General features: G+C 35.5%; 1 protein-coding gene across 3 annotated transcripts; it reads left to right on the top strand.

Moving 5' to 3' along the window:
• The first annotated feature begins 625 nt into the window (after positions 1-625).
• LOC135688550 (exocyst complex component 8) lies at positions 626-18417 on the top strand. Of its 3 annotated transcripts, none has more exons than XM_065205451.2 (23): positions 626-874; positions 1928-2107; positions 2787-3066; positions 4274-4429; positions 4931-5029; positions 5500-5585; positions 6929-7074; positions 7540-7619; positions 8281-8354; positions 8913-9036; positions 9521-9540; positions 10191-10302; positions 10819-10870; positions 11373-11514; positions 11985-12037; positions 12743-12867; positions 13576-13706; positions 14185-14304; positions 15591-15693; positions 16278-16372; positions 16768-16863; positions 17663-17734; positions 18154-18417. In XM_065205451.2, exons 3-23 carry the CDS (start codon positions 2856-2858, stop codon positions 18247-18249), a joined length of 2193 nt encoding a protein of 730 aa, XP_065061523.2. In that variant the 5' UTR covers positions 626-874; positions 1928-2107; positions 2787-2855; the 3' UTR covers positions 18250-18417. The 3 variants fall into 3 exon arrangements, with proteins under 3 accessions (XP_065061523.2, XP_065061522.2, XP_065061521.2); XM_065205450.2 differs by having other exon boundaries at positions 631-874; positions 1931-2107; positions 15591-15699; XM_065205449.2 differs by having other exon boundaries at positions 631-874; positions 15591-15699.
• Positions 18418-25158: the final 6741 nt, after the last annotated feature.

Genomic DNA, 25158 nt, shown 5'->3' with positions numbered 1-25158 from the left:
CTGCAGCCTTTAGGCTCTGGAACAAATTACCTGTTGACATTAGAAGATCTCAGAGTGTCTACACTTTCAAAACAAGATTGAAAAGGTAATTTTTTGATAATTATTTTAATATATGAATAACATTTTCTTTGAGCTTTTCTTGCTATAATTTAAAGATATTTTTAACACTAATTTGTTCAGCGCTTTAGAATATATGTATATAGATTTTAGCATTCTATAAGTGCAAGTATTATTATTATTACTATAATTATTATTATGTTGATGTACACAGTTCTGATGTTATAACTGGCTTGTTCTTGATATTTTTTGAAATCGGATCAATACCCATGATCTTAGATTTCGAGAACTTTTCTCAACACTCTTGCAGTTCCTAAAAGTACAGATTTTTGTATTAGTTTTATCTGCGTCTTGACTCCAATTTCCTTGATGTTTATTATTAATATTATTATTATTATTATTATTTTTATTATTATTTTTGGTTTAGTGCTTTCGCAATTCAAAGAGTACTACTGTTGTGTGTAAGGGTAATATGAGATCAAGTTTAGTTTGCTCAGGAATCTCGCAGCTTTTGTTCCGGCATCCACAGCATTAGGCATTGTTCGGATTTCTATCATTCATATCTCGATGTTTGCAAAAGTCTCCTAATGGTTTTATTTCGTTAGTTTATCTACATGTAATTTGAAAAGGAACTTAAATATGTTTGCCACAAATCTACATTCATTCACACTACAATGCCAGCTAGCAGCGTGGATTTTGCGCATGCGTAGCTGAAAACCCAGCAACAGAATAGGATTTATTCTCTCTGATGGTACATCAAGGCAGTTTGAAGTCCTTTTTGTGTCGTTCTAAACGAACCGAAGATTCTATGTCACATGTAAGTGCACGTTTCATCATCATAGACTTTGCTTCAAGTTTAATGTTAAATTCGTTGCTTGGTGTTTCTATTGACCACACATAGTCTATCTATGTAAGATATATTTCTGTCAATTTATTCACTACAGTTTGTTGACCGGTAATGAGGTGAATTGTGACAAATTTTCCGAAAAAAAACTTCATCGAATAACGTCACCGAGAGTTGTTATGCGGAGATTCATTGGGGTTTGAGGGATAGTGGTCAGAAATAGGCTTGAGACACGCAGGACCTCTTCTGTATAGAGTACTCATTCTTCGTGCAAGCAAAGAGACACTTGGTTTGGAGATGTACCAGTTTAGATAACTGGCTCCTCCAGGCCGACCCTCTTCTCGATAACCTTGGATAACCACTTCATTTTTACTAAAAATAGTTAATCTAAAACACTCTGCCTGTTTCATTCGTCCCTATTCAACTTACAGCATGAAATTTATGTTTATTCCCGCTCATCGGAGTTCAAAATAACTTTTGGAGCCCTTTTTGTTTTAATGGGGATGTTTTACGCAATCACGCATTTACGCGAATAGACATTGCCAAGAAACAAGCACTTAACACTGACATACTTAAATGAACTGCATAAGCACAGTCAAAACATTACGAAAAATGTGATGAAAAACATAAAATTATACAATAGAAAAAACCTAACAAGTTACACTTGCTTGATTTTTTTCAGCAAATAACATTATATTTCATGCAAAGATAGTTATTTAAACCAACCCTAACAAAAATTCCCCAGGATTATTTGGCGATTTAAGTTGAATATGGTCTTGTACTTTGCCTCAACTTCCTCCCGCATCACGTGATACAGGAACTCCGCTATGCATTGTGGTTTCTATGAATGAATTAAGAGAACACATCAATGGCAAACAGACATTTGAGACTAAAAGCGGTGCGAAAAACTTTATACGTAGCAAACCTACGAAGACTCCACATAGCAAACGTATTTGAAGAAATCCAATTGACTCTAAATTCTCGAGAAAATTTTTGACGGAGCATAATTTTTTCTTGAAATTTTAGCAGGTTCCTACAAAAGTGGTAACTTCCAAGTGGATGCAGACAGATGGTCGGAGAAAGGACAGATGGATTCAGGATTAAAGGCATACCAGGCGAATTTTTAGCTTACATTTACAAAGTTCTGCTCTAAACTTTAGCAAATAAACTCAGTTGGATAAAATTGCAAGTGAAACCGGAAAGAAGGTGAAATTCTCAATTATTCTTCAAAATTTACTTTGTTAATTTTGCATTTAAATGCATTTCTCAAGATGAGACACTCCGAATACGAGCAGTTCAAAACAGCCGATCTATTGCACATTGATTGACATTGACAATTCTGCATCGCACAAGACATGTAAAGGACTGTTTCTACGAATAAAGAGGGCAAAAAAGAAGTAAAAAAAGATTAATTGCAGAAAATTAATATTTTTCTAGTTATGGGTACAATAATTGCAGCAAACCCGTGTTTTTTTATCGAGTGAAATATAAAATCCTCAATGTAGAATTGGTTAATTGTTTCTTTCGATCTAGCACTTCTGATCATTGCTAAATTTCTTAATTCGTAACAGGGCCGTAAATATGCTTGTCAGTTGGGGGGGGGAGGAGGGGCTCAACAGAGTGAATGAATTTAAAGTGTGGTTCGTCAACTCTGAAATCCATATGAGATTTTTGAAGTAACACAAGGGGAAACAGATTTCTAAATAGTTGTGTCAGTTTCAGAAAAATCCTTCTAGTGATTCTTTCAAACCATATCTAGCAAAAATAAACGTTATTCGTAAATTTCTTTTCTTGAATGCCCGGATTTTTAAACGTTATGAGACAAATCTCTCCGATGTGTGTTGTCCAAATTTTATTCAATAACATCAAAACTTTTCTTTCATAGATCGACCCCCTTCAAGTTACCGAAGGTTTTCTCATCCTATCTATCGCCTGAGTGCAAGCCGCCACCACAATGCGCCGCCGTTTAAGTACTTATCTAAACCGACCGTCAACTGGCGGACAACAAACCTCTAGTAGCAGCCTCGATTTGAGTGCCATGCCAATTCAAGATGAGACTGAGGAAAAGGAGGAAACTTATTTTGGTTCAGAAATGGCGTTCGACGAAGTTTCGTCTCCAGTTTTAGCATACAAGTTTTCAGGACAAGATTTCGATCCTGAGAAATGCAAGTATTCATGATGTTTTCCTTCAGATTTTCCTTTTTAGCATCTAACAAGTAAGACGCAGCTGTAAAAATTGCTGATGTTTTTGCTCTGTTTTTAAATTTTATATGTAGGATTAGAAATAAATATAGGTAGGCCTAATGGTTATATATAGTTATAAGCCTAAACACTTCTAAAATTAAATGAAATTTAAAATTTCGCTTTTCCTGATTTGCATCTTGGGTTAACTTTTCAAAAAAGTACAAAGAGTGGCATGTTTTTTAAAGGGCTGTATCTGATTTCTCATTTAAAAAATTGTGCATAATATGATGAAGTACAAAAGTTTTCAGAGCACAGTCACCACCAGATTCTTCCTGAGCTCTGTCAAACTTTACCAAATGCTATTTTTCATTCCAAATGATCTCAACTGCAGCTTTTGACAGAAAGTCTCGCCTAATGTCTTTGGCAGAAGGGACGGAGAAGGTGAACAATCGGAATCTGATAATCCAATTAACCTGGTGTCATACATATCGAGAGGTTTTTTGACTGCATCAACAAATTACAGGTTGCCTAGGGTAAGGGAACACGCTCCTAAAAATATGACATGAAGCAAAACATGATACCTCTCCCTTCATGTCTGCCCGAAGGGACTTCAATTGCAGCAAGGGCTATGTCCATGTTTGGAACCTCTAGATGATTTGATGTGGAATGGCCCCTAAATGTAAATGGAGGCTATAAGTGCCACACAAAGTCTTAGAAATTGCCAGTTTGGGAAAAGTGCACACACTTGCCATTACAACCAAGGCTTAGGATCCAAGCATTTCAATTCAAATCCTTTTTCATTAGGATCAGTTCTCATTTTGCTACATTTTCAATGTACATTTGAATGCATTCACTTTATTATATGTAGAAGTTACTTTAGGAGGAAGAGAAATATATACATTTTAGACCATTGACAAGACTCATTTTGATGCAAAACACATAAAAAGAAAATGTTTTCCATCCATGCCAATAGTTCGAAACATTAAATTATATTATAGATAAGCTCCAGTCTACATTAGGGGCTACAGCTCCCCTTTGCCCCCAGGTGTCTGGCAATGAACATATAACTTACCTTTGGAGCATTTTTAATTGTTCTCAAATTTCACATCAGTCCTCAAACCTCATTGAAATCACTGCTTGTCAATAAAAGATTTCAAGTATCTGAGTTCCAGTTTTGTTGTGCTTCAGATGTCAAAAACCTTGTTTCAACATGTGATGTTAAACGGTCTCTTGTGGAGCACCGGAACAAAATCCAAACTCTGAGTGATGAAACTGCAGTTTCCATGAAGAAGAATGTTTATAGAAACTACAGACAGTTCATTGATACATCAAAGGAAATCTCTTGTATCCTTTTTTATCAACATTTCTATTAATTGTTTAACTTAGAATTGAATTTTGTTAGCTAGTTGTTGTTATTTAAATCCTGCTTGTTTATATGCATCTATGTATCCAAAATGAGTTTGCAAACATTTCTATTAGATACAGATTTTTCCATGTGCACCATGGTGTGTACAACAGTAGATATAATGGTGGTATGTGATATGTTTAATTCGCTCCTTCTATGAATGAGAAGTTTGTCAAATTTTTGAATCTCAAAACCCATGTTTTAACAGATAGTTTTATTATTTATGCTTTTTGTGGTATTCAGCCCATTTTTATGCTAGTCAAAGGTCTGTTTATGGTTGTCCAAACCCAAATTGTATTAAAGGGTTTCAATATTTGCCAGATCCTATAAAGTATTGGATGATAAGATTACATCATTTTCTGCCTATTGTGCATTCTTGGCAAAATTATATGAAAATCTCCTGATTGTCTTTATGCATTTTCCTTTACTATTTGTGTAAGACCTGGAGGCTGAAATGTACCAACTAAGTCATATGCTTACAGAGCAAAAAACTTTGATTAATGATCAAGTTGAGATGAATATTTTTGACTCCAGCAAAGGTAAGGTGCACTTGTGTCATCAATTTTGATTTTGTGACTGAATCAATTTGAATCTCTCAGGATAAGGTTTAGATATATATATATGCTTCCTGCAGCCCTGTCTTGTAATGTGAATGTTATTTACAGTAAATAATACATTTTTGGAGAATAATATAAATACTAACCTCTTAATATTTGTTTATGGGGGATTTTCCCATTACCAACAAATAGATTTTATAGTAGGCTAAAAAGACATGATTCCAGAATAGTCTCCTCAGATTTTTGTGGTAAAAATGGCATGATAAACAAAGGTGTTTTTTAGGATTGTGTTATGCCAATTTAACAAATATGTAAGGTTACTGGTATATGATATAAAAATGCTTAATTTGTATGTAGAACAGAGTGGTCCTTGGTTATGGCTCTAATGGCAAACGTTTCATTTTGCATGCCTAAAAGGAATTGAAATTAATTTATGTATAAACCTTTAACAGAGAAAGAAGAAACAATAGAAGATGCAGTTGAAAGAGGACAAAATAAGAGAGGAGCCAAGTTATCAGAGATTATTGCAGGATGTAAGGTATGTATTGTACCTGTTAATTTGATAGCTCTCTATTGATGTCGCATGGGGGGATGTTTTGCCACTGGGAAAATTGTAGTTTCACTTTAAATTTGACTTTAATTAATGGTTTTCTAGATGATCCAGCAGACAGCTAAGTGCAAGCCACAGCATTTGTTGAAATGATGGGCAGTAATTTGTTAAATTTAAATGCTTTTAAACTACCAGATAAATGTTATAGCCATGAAATACTAGTAAAAAGCATAATCCTCATTTATTATTTAAGAATTGAAATACTATTCATCTATTGCATCTAAATACATTGTAGGAGTTAATCAAATTTGTCTGCGAACTTTTTTTTGAGCTAAAAAATTGTCCGCTCCGTATTTCAAAAAGCTGCCAAAATTTTTTACCAAAAAACAACAGCTTGTCAGATCCCAAATGTTTACTATTTTTTCTGTCTATGACATTCAAACACTTAAAGCATGTTATGTGCTGTGTAAGAAGTTAAATATCATCATCAAAGAATACTGTGAGAGCCAATCAAGGCAGAGCAGCAGAAACCGTTTACTGCAGGATAGCATCAAAGTTGCAGGTGAAGAAGTACAATATAATCTTCTAAATGAGAGGGTGTGATTGGGTCACAAGAGAAACAGGTTTGCTGTTGAAGGTGTAGGTTTTAAAACGCTGTAGCAGGCTCTTAGGGCAAATTTATTTTAGGGGTCAGTTTTCAATTTGTAAAGTACCACTTTGTTGGTAAACGATTTCCACTTTGGAAAATGAGACTGGGCTTTGCATGAAAAAAGATAAGTTTCATTCTATGTGTAGTAGCCAAAGATATTATCTAAGTACAAAAACTATAGGTATCGCTTCAGAGTTCAGATAAGCATGCATCCAATGAAAATAATACATTGTTGGTTGGTGACACTCTTTGTTTTCGTCATTTTCTCATCAGTTTTATTGACTGCCATATGTTCGGTGCCTTGGATCGAAAGTCTGTTGTATGCGTTAAGCTGTCACAAAGTCTAAAAAACTTTTTGTTGCTGCTGATATGAAGTTACAGTGAAAATCTGATAGTTCAACTGCCTGTTAACTTGAAGTTTTTCTTAATTCAAAATTGTCTCCTCCACAAAAAGAGCAGAAGATTGTAATAGCTCAAAGCTTTGATAATTCAAATAAAATTGATACCCCCTTTAGCTTCGGATGAAATCTTTTCTGTATAGCGTACAGGTAACACATAAAATAAACAACTCGTTAACAAATAGAGATATTATATACAATTTATTGCCAAATGCTTTTCATAAGCAAGAAAGCATTTTGTAAAACAACGATTAATTATTTTATTTACTTTTATTTCAAATTAGGACATAATCGCAAACAGAAGATCGCCTGACATCATCCGGCAAGGATCCTTGACTGGAATCGACCCTGATTCTTATGCCACATTATCCAAAGTCGAATTGTTCATTCTTGAAGATTATCTTGTGATTGCTTTCCAAGAGCTTGAAAGGTGAGTATCTTGTAATATATTTCGAATGTCTATTTTACATAAGTTTCAATAGGTCAAATGGGTCAAAGCACCTGCGTATAAAATCTATCTTCCTGTCATGATCTAACGATCATTTCTCTAAATACAGTGGTTGCGCCATATATTTTCCGACAGTGAGCTTAGATCCTTTTTGCTCCTAGTTTATAGCAATAAATTTTGATTTCCCAATCTCAGACATGAAGACTATGATTGGCAACCGTAGCCCCTTCCCTCATAGCCCACTTCCTAAAAAATGCAAGACAAAACTCTGTTTATCTTAATGAATAATGTTTTGCTTTTTGTGCAAACTTTAAATTTTGCAGTACGACCAGGGTATTTATTGCTCAGCGAAACCGTTTCATCGATAGCATATCATTTTTATGGGTTCATTCTTAATCAATAAATAAAATATCATTGTTACGTTATTGATATTGAATATTTATTTAGGGATGCTCCAAAGAAATACAAATTTAACACAATGTTTGACTTGAATGATGTTGGGATTGTTAATGTCAGAGATGGAGGTGGTAGGTTCTTGTTTTGTTAAATATTTTCGATGTACAAAGCTTATGTTAAAGCTAATGGGCTTAAGGTAAATCCTGTTGGTTTTAAAACCAGGCGTTAAAAATTGTATAGGCAGTAAATAGTCGAGGTGCCAATGTTTGGAACTGCTTGTATACAGAAATTGAAATGTCACCTTCTTTCAGAACCATGAAAACACTGTCAAAGAAAGATTTCAAGTACTGTGTTGAGCCTATTGTTTTAAGCTAAAAATCATGCTCTTTATTATTACCACGCTCAACAAGTCAGATTGAAAGACAGTTCTATCTGCTGAAACGTGATGTGTCTATAGATATTGTATTTATTCTGTCCTGCAACTGATATTGGATACTGTCCTGAAATTAGCTCGATTTCGTTTATAATTTTGTTAATTTTACAAATATACTACCAAATGTCGCCAAGTATACTACATATACTACATTTTCTCTGACGAAGCCCAATTTGCCATGGTGAGATGTTACTTTCTTCATTATCACTTGCATATTTTCGTTTTTAAAAATTAGTTACCTGTAAGTAAATGTTTATGTGTAAGTAAATGTTTAGTATGTAAACATATAAGATTGATTTTGATTGATTTTTGTTGATTCTGACATTGGAATTTTCACACGACTCTATTTTCTTTTAAAGGTGTCAGAAACTGCTTCAAAGTCTTGCATGGCTTGGATATATGGATGTTTGGTGCAGAGAATAGAGAAACCAAAGTAATTTATTTTTATATTATTGTAAGGAATCAAACAATTGTGAAAGCGAAACTGTCAATGCAAACCCTTTCTTACTGTTTATTTGCGATCATTTTTCCTATTTATCTGTAAACGCAGCCAGTTCAAAGCTGAAAATGTTAAGCACCTTGCCTGAGTGTCTCTTTGTACCTGGCAATGGCCGTACAGTACAGACTTTTATATACGACCTTTCTTTCGTCTTGCTTATATCCAAGCTGCTGCTTCTAGAACATAAGCATACAAGGATACTGGACTGATGAATTACCCATAGTTTGGTGTACTTCAGGCGGAATATCAAATGAACTATCCGATGCATTTTCTTGTGCTCGTGTCTACTTTAAACCTTTAAGGAAATATGAATATGAAGTTAGCTAATATGTCGCTGACAGCTTGACCTCAAGCCTAAATGATGACACCAAAACAATATCTAAGACTAAGTATACTGTCGTGGTTATATTATTTTTCTTTTAAGATTGTGATGTTTATTTTGCCCAGCTTTTCTTGCAACTTGTGAGTCTAAACAATTTCATTTACCCACAGCTTCAGTGGCTAGAAGCACTTCAAAATGCAAAGAAAGATTACCGGAAAGTCGAGTATATACCACCGTCTCCACAAGTGCAGAAAAGAAAAGCACCTGCACCTCCACCAAAACAAGAGACAAAACGTAAGTCATTTTTGCGAACAAAATTTTTTATCCAATTTCTTTTCCCCCAAAGTCTTTTGTTATCGTAACCAACGACTAGTAAAAATACCTTTAAGCTTATATCCTGCTTCAATTATTACACAAGACGCCTGCGAAAAACAGGAAGTATTTACAGTTTTGAAATAGTATTTACACCACCACCCTACTCCTCTGATTTAATCAAAAGATAACTCTGAACCAAAGGTGTAAGTCAAATTGACGCAATGTTTATTATCGATCTGTAAGAGATAATAAAAGCTCTCCAAGATATCCAACGAGTGAAAAATTTATATTTTGTCGCCAATGAGTAAACTGCAAACAAATGAGATCTAATGCTAACAGAATTAAATTTTATTTGTCTTTTGAACCAAAATTGGTCAAAAACCTCGTTCAACCAATTTCCTTACTTCTTGTTGATGTTCTATACTACAAATAATGTTAATTCATTGCTGTTTTTGTGTTGCAGCTGAAGAAAAAAAACCTGATGTGAGTGTAAAGCTTTTTGCAATTTCGTTTCTACCTGATTTTGATAGTTGCTTTATTGTGAAGAGGAGAAATGTTTTGGCGAACCAAAACAACATACATGAACAATTACAGCCGACAGACCTTTTGCTGTCTTAATTTGAAATGTAGGATTTATAAAAGGTTTGGGAATCTTATCACACTAAAAGTATGTGTTTGTCCAGTTTTATATATTTACCTGGAAGTAAATAAGGCCATTGATTTTGCTCTCTAAGTAGGACCCTATAGCAACATGTCATCTACTTTTTCACTTGATGATAAAGTAAATTATTCGACAATGACCCAGTTCTCTGCTCTACCATCTTTGCAGGTTGGTTGGCCTACAATAATATTTGTAATGCTAGGGCTCTGGTGCCTATAGCTAAGCCCTCGCAAGGGAAGGGAGGAGGGAATTAAGAAGAGAGAGGAAAGATCGGGCTTGTTTATTCTCGTTTTGAATAAAAACAGGTTTTAAGAGTCTGGGCAACAGGAACGATGTACTGCATTCCGAAGTTTGCAAGATCTAGGGAGGAAGGAAGATCTATGGGATTGAGTTTGAGGATTGACAGTTCTTTCAACATCTATTGCTATGTAGTTTGTTCTTATTGATAAACCTTTTGTTTTCTATATCTTAGAATCAAGTTCCTGATTTACTCAACGTTGATTGGCTGATCGAGTTGCCCGATGACCTAGATATGTGCATAGCTCAAAGAAGTTTTGATGCAGCAGTTAAGCTGGTCGAAAAAGGTATTTTATTATTGACAATAAGAATCCCATTCTTTTGCAAAAACATTTTAAGGATCGATTAATGTTTCCATTTGATGCAGTGGACACAAAAATGCCCAATGCTTGTTAATCCAAATGCCAAAACTTGTAAATGTTTTAGAAACGGAAACGAATAATGGAAACGAATAAGTAGATTTGTAGAAAGACAGCCAAAGTAAAAATCTGAGATTGAATAATAAAGATTGAGAGAAAAATGAAAACTAGAATACATTTACAATAAATTATTATTGTCAATGTTTATAGATATATTACTGTTTTGTTAAATGATCAATGTAACGCAAACCCAAAATGACGTATTCCATCTCAATTTTATTGCCATTATCTTTATTGCCATTCAATGTTACATAAAAGGTCCTTGTTTTAAATATCCATGTCCTGTAATCCTAAGAACGAACTTGTATCAAAGTACATACTTCATTTGATATTTCATTTGAATCCATGGATGTTAATATCTTGTTTATGGAACTACTATCTTAGCCAACAGCTATCTCCAAGATTTCCCGGAAACTACAGGCCTTAAGGATTATAAGTAAGTCTTCTTCAGTCGCTATACACAGTTCAATAGTAATGATTTAATCACTCCTGATATTCTATCTTCCTAGAGCAAGCAATTATTTGATTTCTTGTGGACAGTTCCAGTACTCGAGACTAATCAGTTCCACAATTTATTTCTTTATCTTAATACAAGCGCAGCATTATGATAGCTCAAATCTACCTAAATGACTTTATTTATCAATCATATCCTCCAGGGCCTTTTTTAACATACTAACTAGGGGGGGGGGGGGGGGGGGGGGGCAATTGCTCCTCCAGCCCAAGTGACTATCCATTGTTTTAAACAATAGGCTATTGTCCTCCTCTTTTTATAAACAAAGGGTTGCCCCCGCAGCTAATTTCCCTTAGAATAGGTTATGATATCCTTCCAGTCCCGGTGTGGCCTGAAGTCTAGGGAAACTGTAACTGCATATAGTGATAAAACAATGTTGCTTGGGCATGAAACAGTTTCACGTAGAAATGTCTCCTCTCTCTTGCAGAGAACGTATAAATCGGCGTGTCAAGGAGTTGATTGAGGCCTTAGAGCAGTCGCTGGATAATTCGACGACCATGCGTCATATCAGTTTGCGATCAATAAGACAGTACATATCTCTACTGATCAGGCTTGGAAGAGCGAAACTGGTAAGACCAAAACTCGCGAATAAGCTCTGCGCACAGCTGCCATTGAACTGGCTACAGATTTCTGAATCCTGAAGCTTGGTGTCCCTAGATTAACTAGCCCAGTGGTTATCTATAGACTTATCAAGTTATTTTCCAACCCCAAGAATCACAACAAGTTTTGTATATAGTGAACTGTTGTTTTACAGCAATGCTGAATTTTTCCAATAATTATTATATCCTATTCAGTTTATAGCGTGCCATAACAACAGTTTATGGCCCGTACCTTCGATCCTGGTTTAATTTTCATGTTTTTAGCTTTATATTTTTCCATACCTAATCAAATAGTTAGTAATATGCCAGAAATATCGAAATGTTGTTTTTCATGTGAATTTGGAGATTCCCGTGGTAGTTTGTCTTCTTTTATAACGAAATCTTAGATTTAGAGTTTTATCATACCTTTTATTTATGTTGATATTTTTTCAAATTTGCAGGCCTGTGAATTATTTTTGAGAAATCGAGGATTTGCAATGAAACACAGCATTAGGTATGTGTAAACATCAAGTTGACACGTGGAATAGTGGAAGAAAAGAATGAAACGATCTTTGATCAAGTCAACGGTGCACAACTGTTGGCTGTATTAGATATTTTTTCGAAAAAGTACTTGTGAAATACGTTTTAAAGTGCCATATTGCAGATTTTTTTTAACTGTATACGAACGTACCTCGCTATAGTGTATATAAGAGGTTGGATCTAAGTTGCAGCTTCGATTTTCACGCTTGATACGATCGTCAGGCAAATGTGATCGTAAGGATTACCTAATCTCTATCTACATATAAGGGTGTGTAAATTTTTGTAGCAATTATGAATTTTAACGGCATGTTACCAAACAAAGTGGGTCTATGAAAATAGAAATAGATACCAAATAAAAACGTAATTCTTCCAAATCGATCAAATTTTTTTTTCTTGCAGGTAAGTTTTGATTTCTTCAGCTTCCAAATTCTTTACTATTGTCTTTAAAATCGTTTTCTACCTTGATCATGAATTTTCAATGCCGTCCTAGTTTGCCTTATTCACTATCAGGTTCTAATCATTAAGAATAGCCAGTAAACTGCTTATTTCAGACAGATGTGAACTTCCTTTCTTTTTTCAAAACTCGTATTTGCTTATTCTGTCTTAAAATTATGTCTTTGTTAATCTTTACGATTTTATCAATTTATACACATACTTTGCCCATATTTGTCTTATTCAGGCAGTTGAAAATTGAAGGCTCGACTGTGCTTTACATAACGAAGCTGGCAAATGTATTTTTCACAAGTGTTGTTGAAAATGGAAAAGAGTTTCGTCGAATTTTTACCAAAAATTCGAGTGCATCAGGTGATTTTAAACAGTTTGTTGTTATTTTGCAAGGTGTATTTCTTACACTGCCAAGGTTCTCTTCAGAGGTCTGATGAAATTTGAGAAAAAGCAGTGAAAATCTTTTGTGACTAGCAAAGTTAAAGTCCTTCTTCTTGCGTTTTGTACTCTGAAGAGTACCAGACGGAAAGCCAAAGCCATTTTTAAAGTTGAAGACAGGATTCTAAAGGGAAATTCCACTATCTTTTCGACACTTTTGACAGTCTAAAGATTGTGCTTTTGATAAACAGATTCCTCAATATTTTAAATAGTAGCACCAATACCAAGGTATTACATCTATGAAATAGTCTATCAAATTTTACTGACAGAAAAACCAGTTACGCCGAGCCTTGCTAAAGTTCCCCATGAATTTGATCCTTGATTTGTTTTCGTCAGCCCTTTTCGATCGATGTAAAACCATCTAAACTTTTCTCACCAGTGAACGTTTTTGAAGTTAAGAGACGAGTTATCTTTTATGACAAAAATCAATAAACCTTATGTCACTTTCTCACTTTCCTTTCTCTTTAGCCCCCCTCTTCTGTCCCTTGTTAGAGGTTTACTGTAGGGCTCTTGTTTTTCTTACAAATGACTTTTGTTGTTTGATTGCTGATTTTAGTCAAATATCAGCAAGGTACTTGGTATCTTGTTAAGCATAGATGTTTGTCTTAAACAGTCCTTGTTCTTTCCCAGCTTTCGTTGTATGGGCGCATAAGGAACTGCAGCATTTCGTGTCTTTGTTTGCACGACAAGTGTTTTCAAGAAAAAGCAGCCTGGCGGCGATTGCTGTATGCATTGAAATTGCCACGAAACACTGTGAAAAAGTAAGTACACAAAGAAATGCAGCTGAAGAATGTCTCCTGTGTGTTCACCCTTGATATTGCCTGCAAAATGCATTGCTTTGATATGCCAAAATCATGTATAGATTCCTTATGCAAATGTGCCTATTTCAAGTTTGTGAAGTTGTTGTTCGTTGATATTAAAAACTTAGATTTTTGATACCCTGGACTTTCTCAAAGTCTAAGTTTGACTGGACGGCAAAAATTTCAAACTGCAAGCTGCGAAGGAGTTATTTGTAAGAGGGGTAGAAATCTTCACAGCTTGGTTGCCCCGGCGGATATTTTGCCTTGGGGATTTTAAAAAAGATAGACTATAGTAAGATCTGCTGATACATCAGCATTGGAGCTTTGAAAGACTTCTAATCAATTTTTTCAGGATTCCATGAGGCAATCAGTACCCTTTTTTGAGTGTATATGCTGCAATATTTTTTACTCGCTCTAACTTTTATCTTCTATTCGCCAGTTATTGACCATCGGCATGGACCTTGCATTTGCTATGCATCATATGTTTCTGAAGCATCTGATGGAGGCAATGTTTGACAACAGGGACCAGTTGATCAGCAAGGCTAAGCACTTGGGAAGTGTGAGTATTCACGATATCATGATTCGTTTTACTTGCAGTATTGTTAACTATATTCTCATAAAATTTACAATTACAGAACAATACTAGCAAATGGCATGGAAATAAATAGCAGCTCTTTAGCCATTACACATAACAAAATAAAACAAATATTGCAAAAAAAACTAGAAGACCACGAAGGAAAATAACGCACGAGGGAGGTTGTTTTTGCAACATACTCCCGCCAACATGTCCCCCAAAATATCGCATATATGGCATAAACGTCCCTGTCTGAAGATGTGACCGTAAAAATGCTCCTTAACCATCAAACCAAGTGAAGGACGCACCGCCACCTGAGCAATCCTCTCGAAAAACACGGCACCCATACCGGTATTGGCAATAACCTATTGGAACCTTTCTGAAGCCTGAATAATATCCTATGCTGCCTCAAGAGTTTTCGCCTTTAAAGCAAAAGGTAGCTGTTTGTTGCCATACAGGATTTAACGTCTTCGTAACCGTCAATCTCAAAAGTTAGCTCAAGCTAACATAGTTGTAAAGAGGATAGATTTAATTGATCGTACTAGGAAAAGCTACATTTTTTTCAGCTTTCTTCAGCATTGAATTTTAGTCGTCACAAAAGGAGTCGATAACCTCTGAATAGAGCTTAAAGAGAATGCTTAAGGTAGCTTTTTATAAAACTATCCAGAATAGGACATTGCAATACAGAATAATGCAAATTTCTATAGTTTTCTAAGGTCCCTAAACTCGGACATCTGGATCAAACCATTGAAATTAACTTTCCAATTGAAAATTACTGTTTTTCTAATCTGTTGTGCAGTGCTCGATGCCTTAAAGGCAAAGCTGTTTACGTTTTGGTGTATAGAATAGAACGGTCCTTAGTTGCAACTCCACGTTTCACACTTAATACGATCATCAGGCAATTGTTTCTTTTCACTTGAATAAATTTGCCAACGTGAACTGATATTAGCGCATCAACTCAATAACAATTTGATAACTGCTATGTGAAAGGACGACCCGGGTCTGCCAATTGTCTTAATCATATCGCTATTATAGAATTTAGCCCAATCTGGGTTGTCTAAAGGTGTTGTCCGATGGCAGAGTCACTAGTTTTTATAAAGATTTTCCGTCTGACACTCTTCAGAGTATAAAACGTCTGACACTCCTCAGAATAAGGGTCCGAACGAACACGATTGGAGACATAAACCCAGAACAATTTGATACAACAACGACGTAACATATGGACGAACTAAATCATGAAGAGGAAATGATTCTGATGATGATTTTTGTAGGAAGAGTTGTGGAAACCTACGGATTACACAAACAATGTTGACGATCTGTATACTGTAATTGGAGAACTGGAGTCTTTAGGAGTTTCTGATGCATATAGCTATGGTACAGGTAAAAAATTGCTATAAATATGTCATTTACTTTCCTTGTGTGACTAATTGCCAAAGAAAAAGCATTAAATTTGTGTGCTGCTGAACAATAACATCTTCAGTCTACCTCTACCAAGATTGTACATATTATGTGACCCCCGTCCCCCCAGCTACAACACGTTAGAATTATTTCCCATAATATCTAAAGACTTTCTTATCAGATTCGAGCAAATCAGGTTACCTTGTTAGTTGGTGATCGCAACGTTTGCATATAACACAACGAGACGTAGAGAGATGGCAAAAAGTCAACACCCACCTGAAGTCGCTTGCAACCGCCGAACAATTTTTAATCTTACCTTCTAGATTTTTAAAATATGTTTCTGTTTGTTGGTTAAATATCTTTAAGTTTAGACTTCCTCGTTCGTCCTCCCATTTAGCCTTGCCTCCCACTATATTTCCGTAGAACACCACACATATCTGCTGTTAATAGACGTTATCTATTGACCGATGTTAAAACTCTGATAACACTTTTATCAGACATTCCTATATTCAAATACAAGCCTTATCCGTTTATTTCTCATTAACCCTTGCTCTAAACAGGAACCCATCAGTTATTGCTCAGCAAATCAGTCGCTGGCTTTACGAAAGGTCTTCTCATTTACTTTGAAGACGGCATGAAACTCTACACTCCACAGGTGAGTGAACTATTGCAACTGCCATGAACTCGAAAGAAATCTTATCTGATTATGAACTTCATTCATCTCCAGTTTGAGGGTACCAATTTTAGGTTATCAGGCATTTTTTCAAAAAATGAAATCGATACCAAATAAAAACGTAATACTTCCAAATCAATCAATTTTTTTCTCGCAGGTAAGTCTTTTAGCGAATCTTTTTCATCAAGTCTGTTTTGATATCTGCAGCTTCCAAATTCTTTACTATTGTCTTTAAAATCGTTTTCTACTATGATCATGAACTTTCAATGCCGTGCTAGTTTGCTTCATTCACTATCAAGTTCTAATCTTTTAGAATAGCCAGTAAACTGCTTATTTTACTCTTTATCAATCCACTACCTTTGATTTATCTGTTTCAGCTACACAACGTATTTATACAATGCTTGACAGAAATATTTAAAACCCAAGCTCTGCTACTCGAATTTACCATAAAATCTGATCGATTCAAAGACGAGGTATGTAGTGGTTTGTTAAGAAATTTACACAAGGCCTTTTTGTGGCATTTGAGGTACCTCTGCGTAGCAACACTGTTTTTGCTATAAAACAGTTTTCAGGCAGTTGAAGTTCAGGTTTGCAATTTTTCCAAGTTTTCCAAATCTCTGAGGCTTGATTCTTTTTGTTCTTAAATTATAAGGGTGTGATTAATGAAATAGAGAAAGGGGATAATATTGTACGTCAAAACGGCATTTCCCCTCCTCTCATAAATGGTAGCTCGAAAAATGCCTCTATGGACTATGGATAGGTCAGTAAATTTGTTGTCCCAATTCGTGTCACTACCATTGAAAATAGAAAATTGCATTATCATCTTGCATGGATCTTGTTCTGTTATTTGCCTTGTCATAACAAAGTGCTTTTTTAATCTTAATTTCAACCCCTGAAACCCTTTCTTTACGATATAACCCCTTTAGAAAGTTTCGCCATCAAAATGAAAAATTTGAAATTCAGATGCCTTAGAAAATCATAAAATTTTGTAAGCCTAATGCATTTTTAATGAAATTTCTGTCTATCGGTCTGTCGTGAATTGCTCGATGCCGTACTGGCAGCGCTGTACATGCTTTTTAGTGTATAGAACAGGACGGCTCTAAGCTGCTACTCCGAGTTTCACGCTTAATGCGATCATTAGGCAACACCAGGCTTAATGCTTTTTTATATGCTCTTTTTTTAACAAAGATCAAAACATTTTAGGATGTCATCCTTTTCAATTATGAATACATATATGCTTTCATTTTTCATTTTTCATTGATTCTATTGCAGCTCGAATTCATCTCAAAAAACATCAAGTTCGTTTTCAACAATGTACTGCCTATCATAGAGCGGAAAATTGAGGTAATTGAATTGATAAAACATTTTATGTCTAGATATATCCCTGCCTAATGAAAATTACTGTTTAACGGTCTGTCAAGTGCTTGATGCCGTATAGGCACAGCTGCAAACGCTTTGGTTTTGAGAAAGGACGGCTCAAAGTTGCAACACTAAGTTTTTGACTTATAGATCAGGACGGCTCAAAGTTCCAACGCTGAGATTGACATAATGCAATGATCTTGTCTTAAAAATGAATCTCGTTTTAAGAAAAATAGCGTGAAAAGTCCAAACAAACTATATACTTGATTAATATGCATTTTTTCGTTACCTTTTTTTATTAGCCGATATTTATACTTTATAATGAACTTGAGTGGTAAGAAAAAGCTCATTTCCTCTTGATAAGGTCTCAAAATAATACTACGTAATTATTTTTTCATTTTTAGAAAAAAGTTGGTCACCCGATTGATGTTTTGAAGGAGTTACACGAAGAACTTCCAAGACTGGAAAAAATTATTTCTATTAAGCAAAAACGCATGTAAATATGTTAAAACTTAAATTTTTGGGTAAATCCTTTTGAGCATTTTTTCTAAGATTTGCCGAAAAAGATTGGCAGGAGTCACACAACTGATCCATGCTATACCTTAAAGAATTATTAAAAAATTGTAAATTATTTCAGACATTTATTATTTGAGAATACTCGAAAGAAATTTCTTACTTTATAATCATGTTCACTTGTTTGCTCTTTGTCATAAGGGTATTATGAATTTTATAAATTTATGTGAAGGTATCCATTCGGCATTGTTACTTTGCTTGTATGGAGTCTTGCCTCTTCATAGTGTCTGTGGCCTTTTCTTTTTAGTGATAAAAAACAGTAGGAAAAAGCCTCATTTTCTATTTTGTATGATTAATATGGTGTTTGACAGTTTCAAGAAGTTCTTGCAATCTTTATTAGTTCCTGCTTTCCAGAAGTTTATAGCGAAGATCGAAATATAATTTATATGAATGTCTATTTCGTTACTGATATTCATTGAGTGGTATTTCAGTCTCCTTGAGTGGTATTTGCAAAAACTGAGATATAACTTTTTGTTTTGGGGGCCAGCCTTGATGAATAAGTGTAACAACAGCCATATTTTACAAAATAACAGTATTTTACTTACGCTAGTTAAGATTTTTGGGGGACCGAGGCCCCCAAAGTTTGCAAAGTTGAACAAGCGCTGTGCACCAATTTCAAAAGTTAACATGTTTGTCTCTAGTGAAATCTCTCATGGTCCATTGCATTTATAAGTTTTGCGTACATAGTTTTTGCATTGAATTCTGAATTCTGTGAATGGACTAAAGAAATCTGTTTCTATATTCCACATCCATTGAACCTGCCCGGCATTGTCTCTCTGGAACATGATTCAATTCGAAGTTGCATTCAAATGGAAGATTTCGTTTACAAACAAAAAATGCCAGCCAGTTCTCGTCTCTTGGGAAACTGGCCCTTGACAGTTTAAAGCAGACGTATTTGCTGATTTTCGTTTTTAGTATAAAGTTGCAGAAGCAGAGGGAATCTTGAAATGCTCATACAGAAAACAGCCTTTCATTGGAAAGAATGCATTGTGAAAGAGTATAGTGCCAACAAGAAAACAGTCTGAAATAGCGTTGTGGAATACCGACAAATATCCATTCTGCAATCTATAAAGTGAAGTTTTTACCATAGAAAAGGTTGAGACAAAAATGTGAGCACCAGAAATTTGTAAGGTAAGTTATTAACTATTAAAACTGTCCTCCAACGTTTTGTAGACTTTAACTTTATAAACTTTATTAAGTACTTGTCGAGTTCGGTGGTACATAATCTTCGTACACGCGTCCTGCTGAATGAGTATCCTGACCCTGGTCCGCTGGTGGGTTATGCCAAAAACCCCTCCAAACCTATTGAAGGAAAAGTAAGATTCCTTTTTTTCCCGGCAGGTTCAATTCTATAGGGCCCTTTATATCATGCGAGTTCCAAAATGATTTTCAACCCCTTTATCTCTGACATAATGGGCGCCGTAACACACCCTTATATCTGAAAATTTTCGCATGTCACACCCCTTTTCTCAGACTCAAAATTTTTTATATTAAATCAGCCCCATCAATCTTGACAATTGATTGATGAAAAGTAAAATGTAGATTGCCTCAATTACTGACTCCAATAATTAGAAAAATATAAGTATAAGAATTAAACAATGTTTATTTTGGTGCTGAAAAAACTTATCATCAGTTTTGATGCTTATGGTCACCCAATGTGAAACTCATGCCAAAAACATGTCAAGGCAAAGTCAGAACTGATTCAAGAATCTTTTTTCCTTTCAATTTTTTTCTTGATCGAAGGAAATATTTAACAATTTTCTTTCGTTTTTTACAATTGAAATGGGTGATTTGAGAGCACGTGCATATGCCCTGTCTGTAAGATTCAACATCCTTCTTTGGTCAAATACTTCTGCTGCAGCTTCTGCAGTGTTTTCTGGCTTCTCAACAGCATTATCATAGCAATTTATGATAAGGAGTTAAGAACGCTAACAAATAACACGAGGAGCTTAGCATACACTCGTTTATTATAAGAAGTTTTGAGAATTTCCAGTAGTGAAAGATTCTTAATTTTATATTGAATTAGATACTCGTAGTTATTTAAAAAAATCCCACTTTAATGTTTTCTGATCAGATACTTAGCTGGTTTTCATTTTTCACTTCAGTTCCCCTTTAAGCCATCTAGCTATTAAACATTGGCCAATCTATATGCATAATAACGCTTACACCCTTATCAATTGGCTAAATGTTGATTGAAAGATTGCTTGAGCCATAAGGCTTGCTGTTTTACGAAAAATTGACACCCTTATGTAACTTTCTTCCAGATTGCTGTGCCCCTTAGCGATAATATCTATGTCCATTGCCTTAAAAAATCATGTATCATACCGTGTTAGCGCCCTTAATATGTCGGTGTGTTAGCGCCGTGACAGTCCCTCCAAACTTTTATTTAAGGCAAGATGTTTCTTCTTCAGGGCCTCCAACAAAGCGGGGTCGGGGGGGGGGGGCAATGCCCCCACTTTTATGCAAACCAATATAGCTTTTTAAAAATTATTTTGTCATGATTGTTAGAATCTCCATAGGCCCCCTCCCCACTTTCTAGCCTGCCTCGGAGCCCATGTTCTTGTGCTCTCACCAATAGAATAGAATGACTATTCTGTGATTCAACTGTATTTTCGCTAGCCTGGTTGTTATTTTCGGCCGTTAGCCGAAAGTCTTGACAGTTTGTTAGAAGCCCTCCAAATGGCACGTGACAATGGCGGATGCAATAACAACAAATATGGCGGAGAAGAAGGAGGGGTCAAACTCTGGCAGAGAGCTTGGCCTACAAGAGCTTTTCTATGAAACAATGAACAACCGTTTTGACACCAGCCATTACTTTCAATATACAGTACTTCACGCTAACTACCGAATCACAGATGAAGATCTCATAGCAACCCTGAAGATTCTTGTGAATTTTCAGCCATTTCTTCGGATGAAAGTTGCAGGCAAGATAGAAAGCGATCGACCCCCGACGAGGAAAGCTCAAGTTGATGATCCTCACACAAGACTGTATTTTGAACCATGTGAAGTTGACTACAAGAATGTATTAAGAATAAGGAAACGCACCTCGGATGACGACTTAGAAGAAATTGTGAGGGAAGAGGAGATATTTCTATCTAGGCCAGAGAGATACGGCGATGGCCCTAGATGGAGAGTTGTTTTTAACATGCCTAATGATGAAAATGGTGGAAGTACTAAGTCTAGTGATTCATACAGGTACGAGCTTTTCTTCGGAATGCAGCATCAATTTGTCGATGCAGTAAGTGGCTTCGATTTGGTATACAGGCAGCTCTTACCAATCCTGATAAAAGTGATAAACAATATGCCAGTTGATGATGTCTTTTTGCATCCACTTGACTTGACTCCAACATTCGAGGAAGAAATTCTTGGAGATGCCCAATCAGCAGATAAGCGGCCTGCTTGGTACACAAAGGCAGGGATAACTTTGCTGCGCAAGATAAACAAGGTTTTTAAATCACGACATTTTGGAAGGCCTCCTTTTGTCTCTGAAGGCTCCCCCTTCCCAAATGAAAAGGGGATGGGTATTTTCAAATACCATTTTGGAGAAAACCTTGTAGAAAGAATATTGTATGAGCGGAAGAATCATGATGTCACTGTGCATTCAATCCTTTTAACGGGTTTCTCATTTGCAATGATAAGATTGTTGCTAGATCAGGGTCTTCCTGTTGCGAAGGATATCATAAGTGGTTGGCCAATCGACTCAAGGAAGAAACTACCAAAGTATAAAAGTCCTCAGCCATTGGGCATGTTTGTCGGAACAACTGGATTCACTTCAATGAAGGTGCCAAGGGAAAACAGACTAGACAAGGACTTGTTTTGGAAAAGAGCCAGGAAGATTGCCAGGCAGGTATTGAAAGGAGTGGAAAACCAACACATAAAGATGCAAATTGATCTTTTTGCATATGTAACTGAACATTTGCAATATGAAGACTTTTTACAATTATTTGGTGAGATAGGCGTCAATCAACATTTTGGTCTCAGCAACCTTGGCAAATGCAGCCCAGGTCCAGAGTTGGATGCAAATATTGAAAAGGCTGTGGAGGCAACAGAAATCTACTTTGGCCTACATGGAAATGGATCTGCCAATGTTGGATTTCCATTCTTCATTACTGTTTTAAATCACAAAGGGAAAATGTTTTTCGTTTGCTGCTATAACAAACTGTGGGTGAAAAGGGATCTTGCAGAAAAATTTCTTACATATGCAGAAGATATCTTAGACAAAGTTTGTGAGAGGGCTTCAGAAATGCAAGCCATGGAAGACAAAATACCCTGCAAGGAATCATCAAGATCCCAAAAAGTTATCTGTAAATAGATGTTATACTTTCAGTTGAAAAGGCAAAGTAAAGGAGAGTATCATTTCCAAATTCCAGCAAACCTTCCACTTTTATGTAGTCACAATTTTAACGTAGGGAACATTTATGATTGACACCAAAGTGCCTTTTAGCCCTTTCAGCCCCCCCCCTCTATCCCTTCTGTCGGCTCTTGTATAATTTTGTCAAGTAACATCTGTCACGTCATTCTAGGCAATGAGAATACAAGTTTTTACTTTTCTAACTTTTATATATTCAGCTGAAATGTGTTTTCAGATTTATATTTAAGATAAACAGAAGAATAAAGGTATTTAATGGTTAAACTGAAAACAATGAAAGTTGTTTGCATTGTGGAGTCTAGAGATTTCAAAACTTTCCTCTATGAGATCTTTGTTAACTCTTTGATAATTTGAACTACTAAATTTTGCCCAACTGTCTCAACAGTTTTAAATTTGGCCTCCAAATATTTAAGTTAGTTTTGAAGTTAAAAGTTTTTTCCAAGTAGTAACATACTCAAAATGACAGTAAAAAATTCAAGACTTGGTTGAAACCAGTGTTAGAAGCTGTTAAACTTCTCCTTGCCGTCACCCTTCCACCTGTCTGGAATTGAATATAGGTTTTGATTATCAATTTTTATCCATTTACATTTTCATTCATTTATTATTTTTATGCATACGTTCAGGGTTGTCAGTACAGGGGATGTGGGGGAGGGGTATGATACCCCCCTTTTGAAAAAAATTTCATTCTAAAAACGAGAGGTTCTCTGTCATTTAGGCATCCTTTATCAGCAAGTTTTCAGATATGTCAGCAATAAAGGATGGCTCACCCACTTTGTTGGTAGATAGGATTGGGGCAACCGCCTTTAGAACAGAAACTAGCAATGGCCCTGCATACGCTTACTTTCTTATCAAAGTCCATTCAGCTTAACCATAAAAAAACTCAAGTAAGCCTGTAAACGAAGAGGGTAACTGGGACAAAGCGACAAAAATGGCACAACAATAGTAAAACAAAGAAAAATGCCTGATTTTTATAGGACAAGGGGGAACACTGCTCCCACAACTCTCACTGCCCCCTCTGGTGCAGGCATCGTTGAACATAGCAATGTTTTTAGCATTTTTAAAGGTTATTTTTAAAATTAACATACAAACTGTAGTAAGATATATTTTTGATATAGTATATGCACAACACCCTAGTATATATGCTTTATGCCACAGGCTGTGTGATTATCCCGTATATATTTGACGCACAGCTGAAGATTTTTATTTAAGATGAACAAAATAGCAGGACTAGCCTGGAAAATAAAGACAATTTTACATTTTTAATAGAAAACGATGAGTTTTATAGAGCAGTTTATCAAATGCATATAAGCTATTTGTTTCTGGCAAACAGATAGAATCTTTGCCTAGAAATCGTTGCTGGTCAATTCACGTTCCTGGAAAATATCAAATTGAAAAAGGAGGCGATGTTATGAGGCTGTAATTTTAATATGCTGTTAAGCCCAAGATGTGAATATTTTTATATGTGTTATAATCTTGCAAGCTTGTATTTCTAGCTTTTTTACAGTAGTAATTAAGATGGCTGCATTTAAGTATGGTATTGTCTTCTAAGCTTCGTGTATCGATTAGGCTTGATTTTGGGATGTCACGTGACATTTATAATACAACGCATTGATTATTTTATGTAGGATGTTTTTAACTTTAAGAATGTTTTACAACATGATGGTTTTACATCAGAGAAATTTTAACATTTTAGGGCTGGAACCTAATTTTAATTTAAGCATATTTTAAAATAGCTTATATGGCTGGCTTAAGAAATTTATAAGTGATGCTTTAGCGTCTTTTGTGTATATCCTTCAGCTGTTGCGCAATTGTTGATAAAAGATTGTCTTGTTGAACTTCGTATGGAACTTTCCATCGTACTCAACGTGTGCATAGCTAGAGTCCTGGAGTCCTGTCGCCATGAGGTGGTGCACTATTAGCAAATACGTCTTAGCTTGTTTGAAAATAAGTTTAGACAAAATCTACTCTCTATTAAAAGACACCTTGGTGTGTCCTCTAAACGACGTTTTGAATTGTTCTTAACTTTATTCAATTTGCTCTCCACACAACCAACATTAACAAGTAGAACACTGTACGTAAGAAATATAGGCTCGTCGCCATAAGGGTGCACGCGCCAAAATCAAGTGCGCTAGCGCCGCTACAAAGACTACAATCATCTTTTTTATAAGAAACAACGGTCGATATTGGGTACTCCAGTTTCTTAATGTTCTGGAAATTTCAATACTCAGTGTTTCTTAAGAGTTTCTCAATTATGATGTCATGAATGATGTTATGAAATGTTCGTGACCTTTTTTCACGTCAAGAGACTCGCTTCCGTTCTGAAGCTGTATTTAGACGTGGGAAGTATTTTTTCATCCCTTGTGTCTTAATTTCTAGGCCATCAGGGCAACCATGTTCTTGGATTTTACAAAATTTCGTTGCTCTCAGTTTTATCACGATTTACTGGTTTCTTAATTTTTTTGCTTCG

Source organism: Rhopilema esculentum, chromosome 19, assembly GCF_057945365.1.
Source record: "Rhopilema esculentum isolate cy_ngs chromosome 19, ASM5794536v1, whole genome shotgun sequence".
Lineage (NCBI taxonomy): Eukaryota > Metazoa > Cnidaria > Scyphozoa > Rhizostomeae > Rhizostomatidae > Rhopilema > Rhopilema esculentum.
The sequence above is the reverse complement of the archived record's forward strand: the minus strand, read 5'-3'. Positions and strand labels throughout refer to the sequence as shown.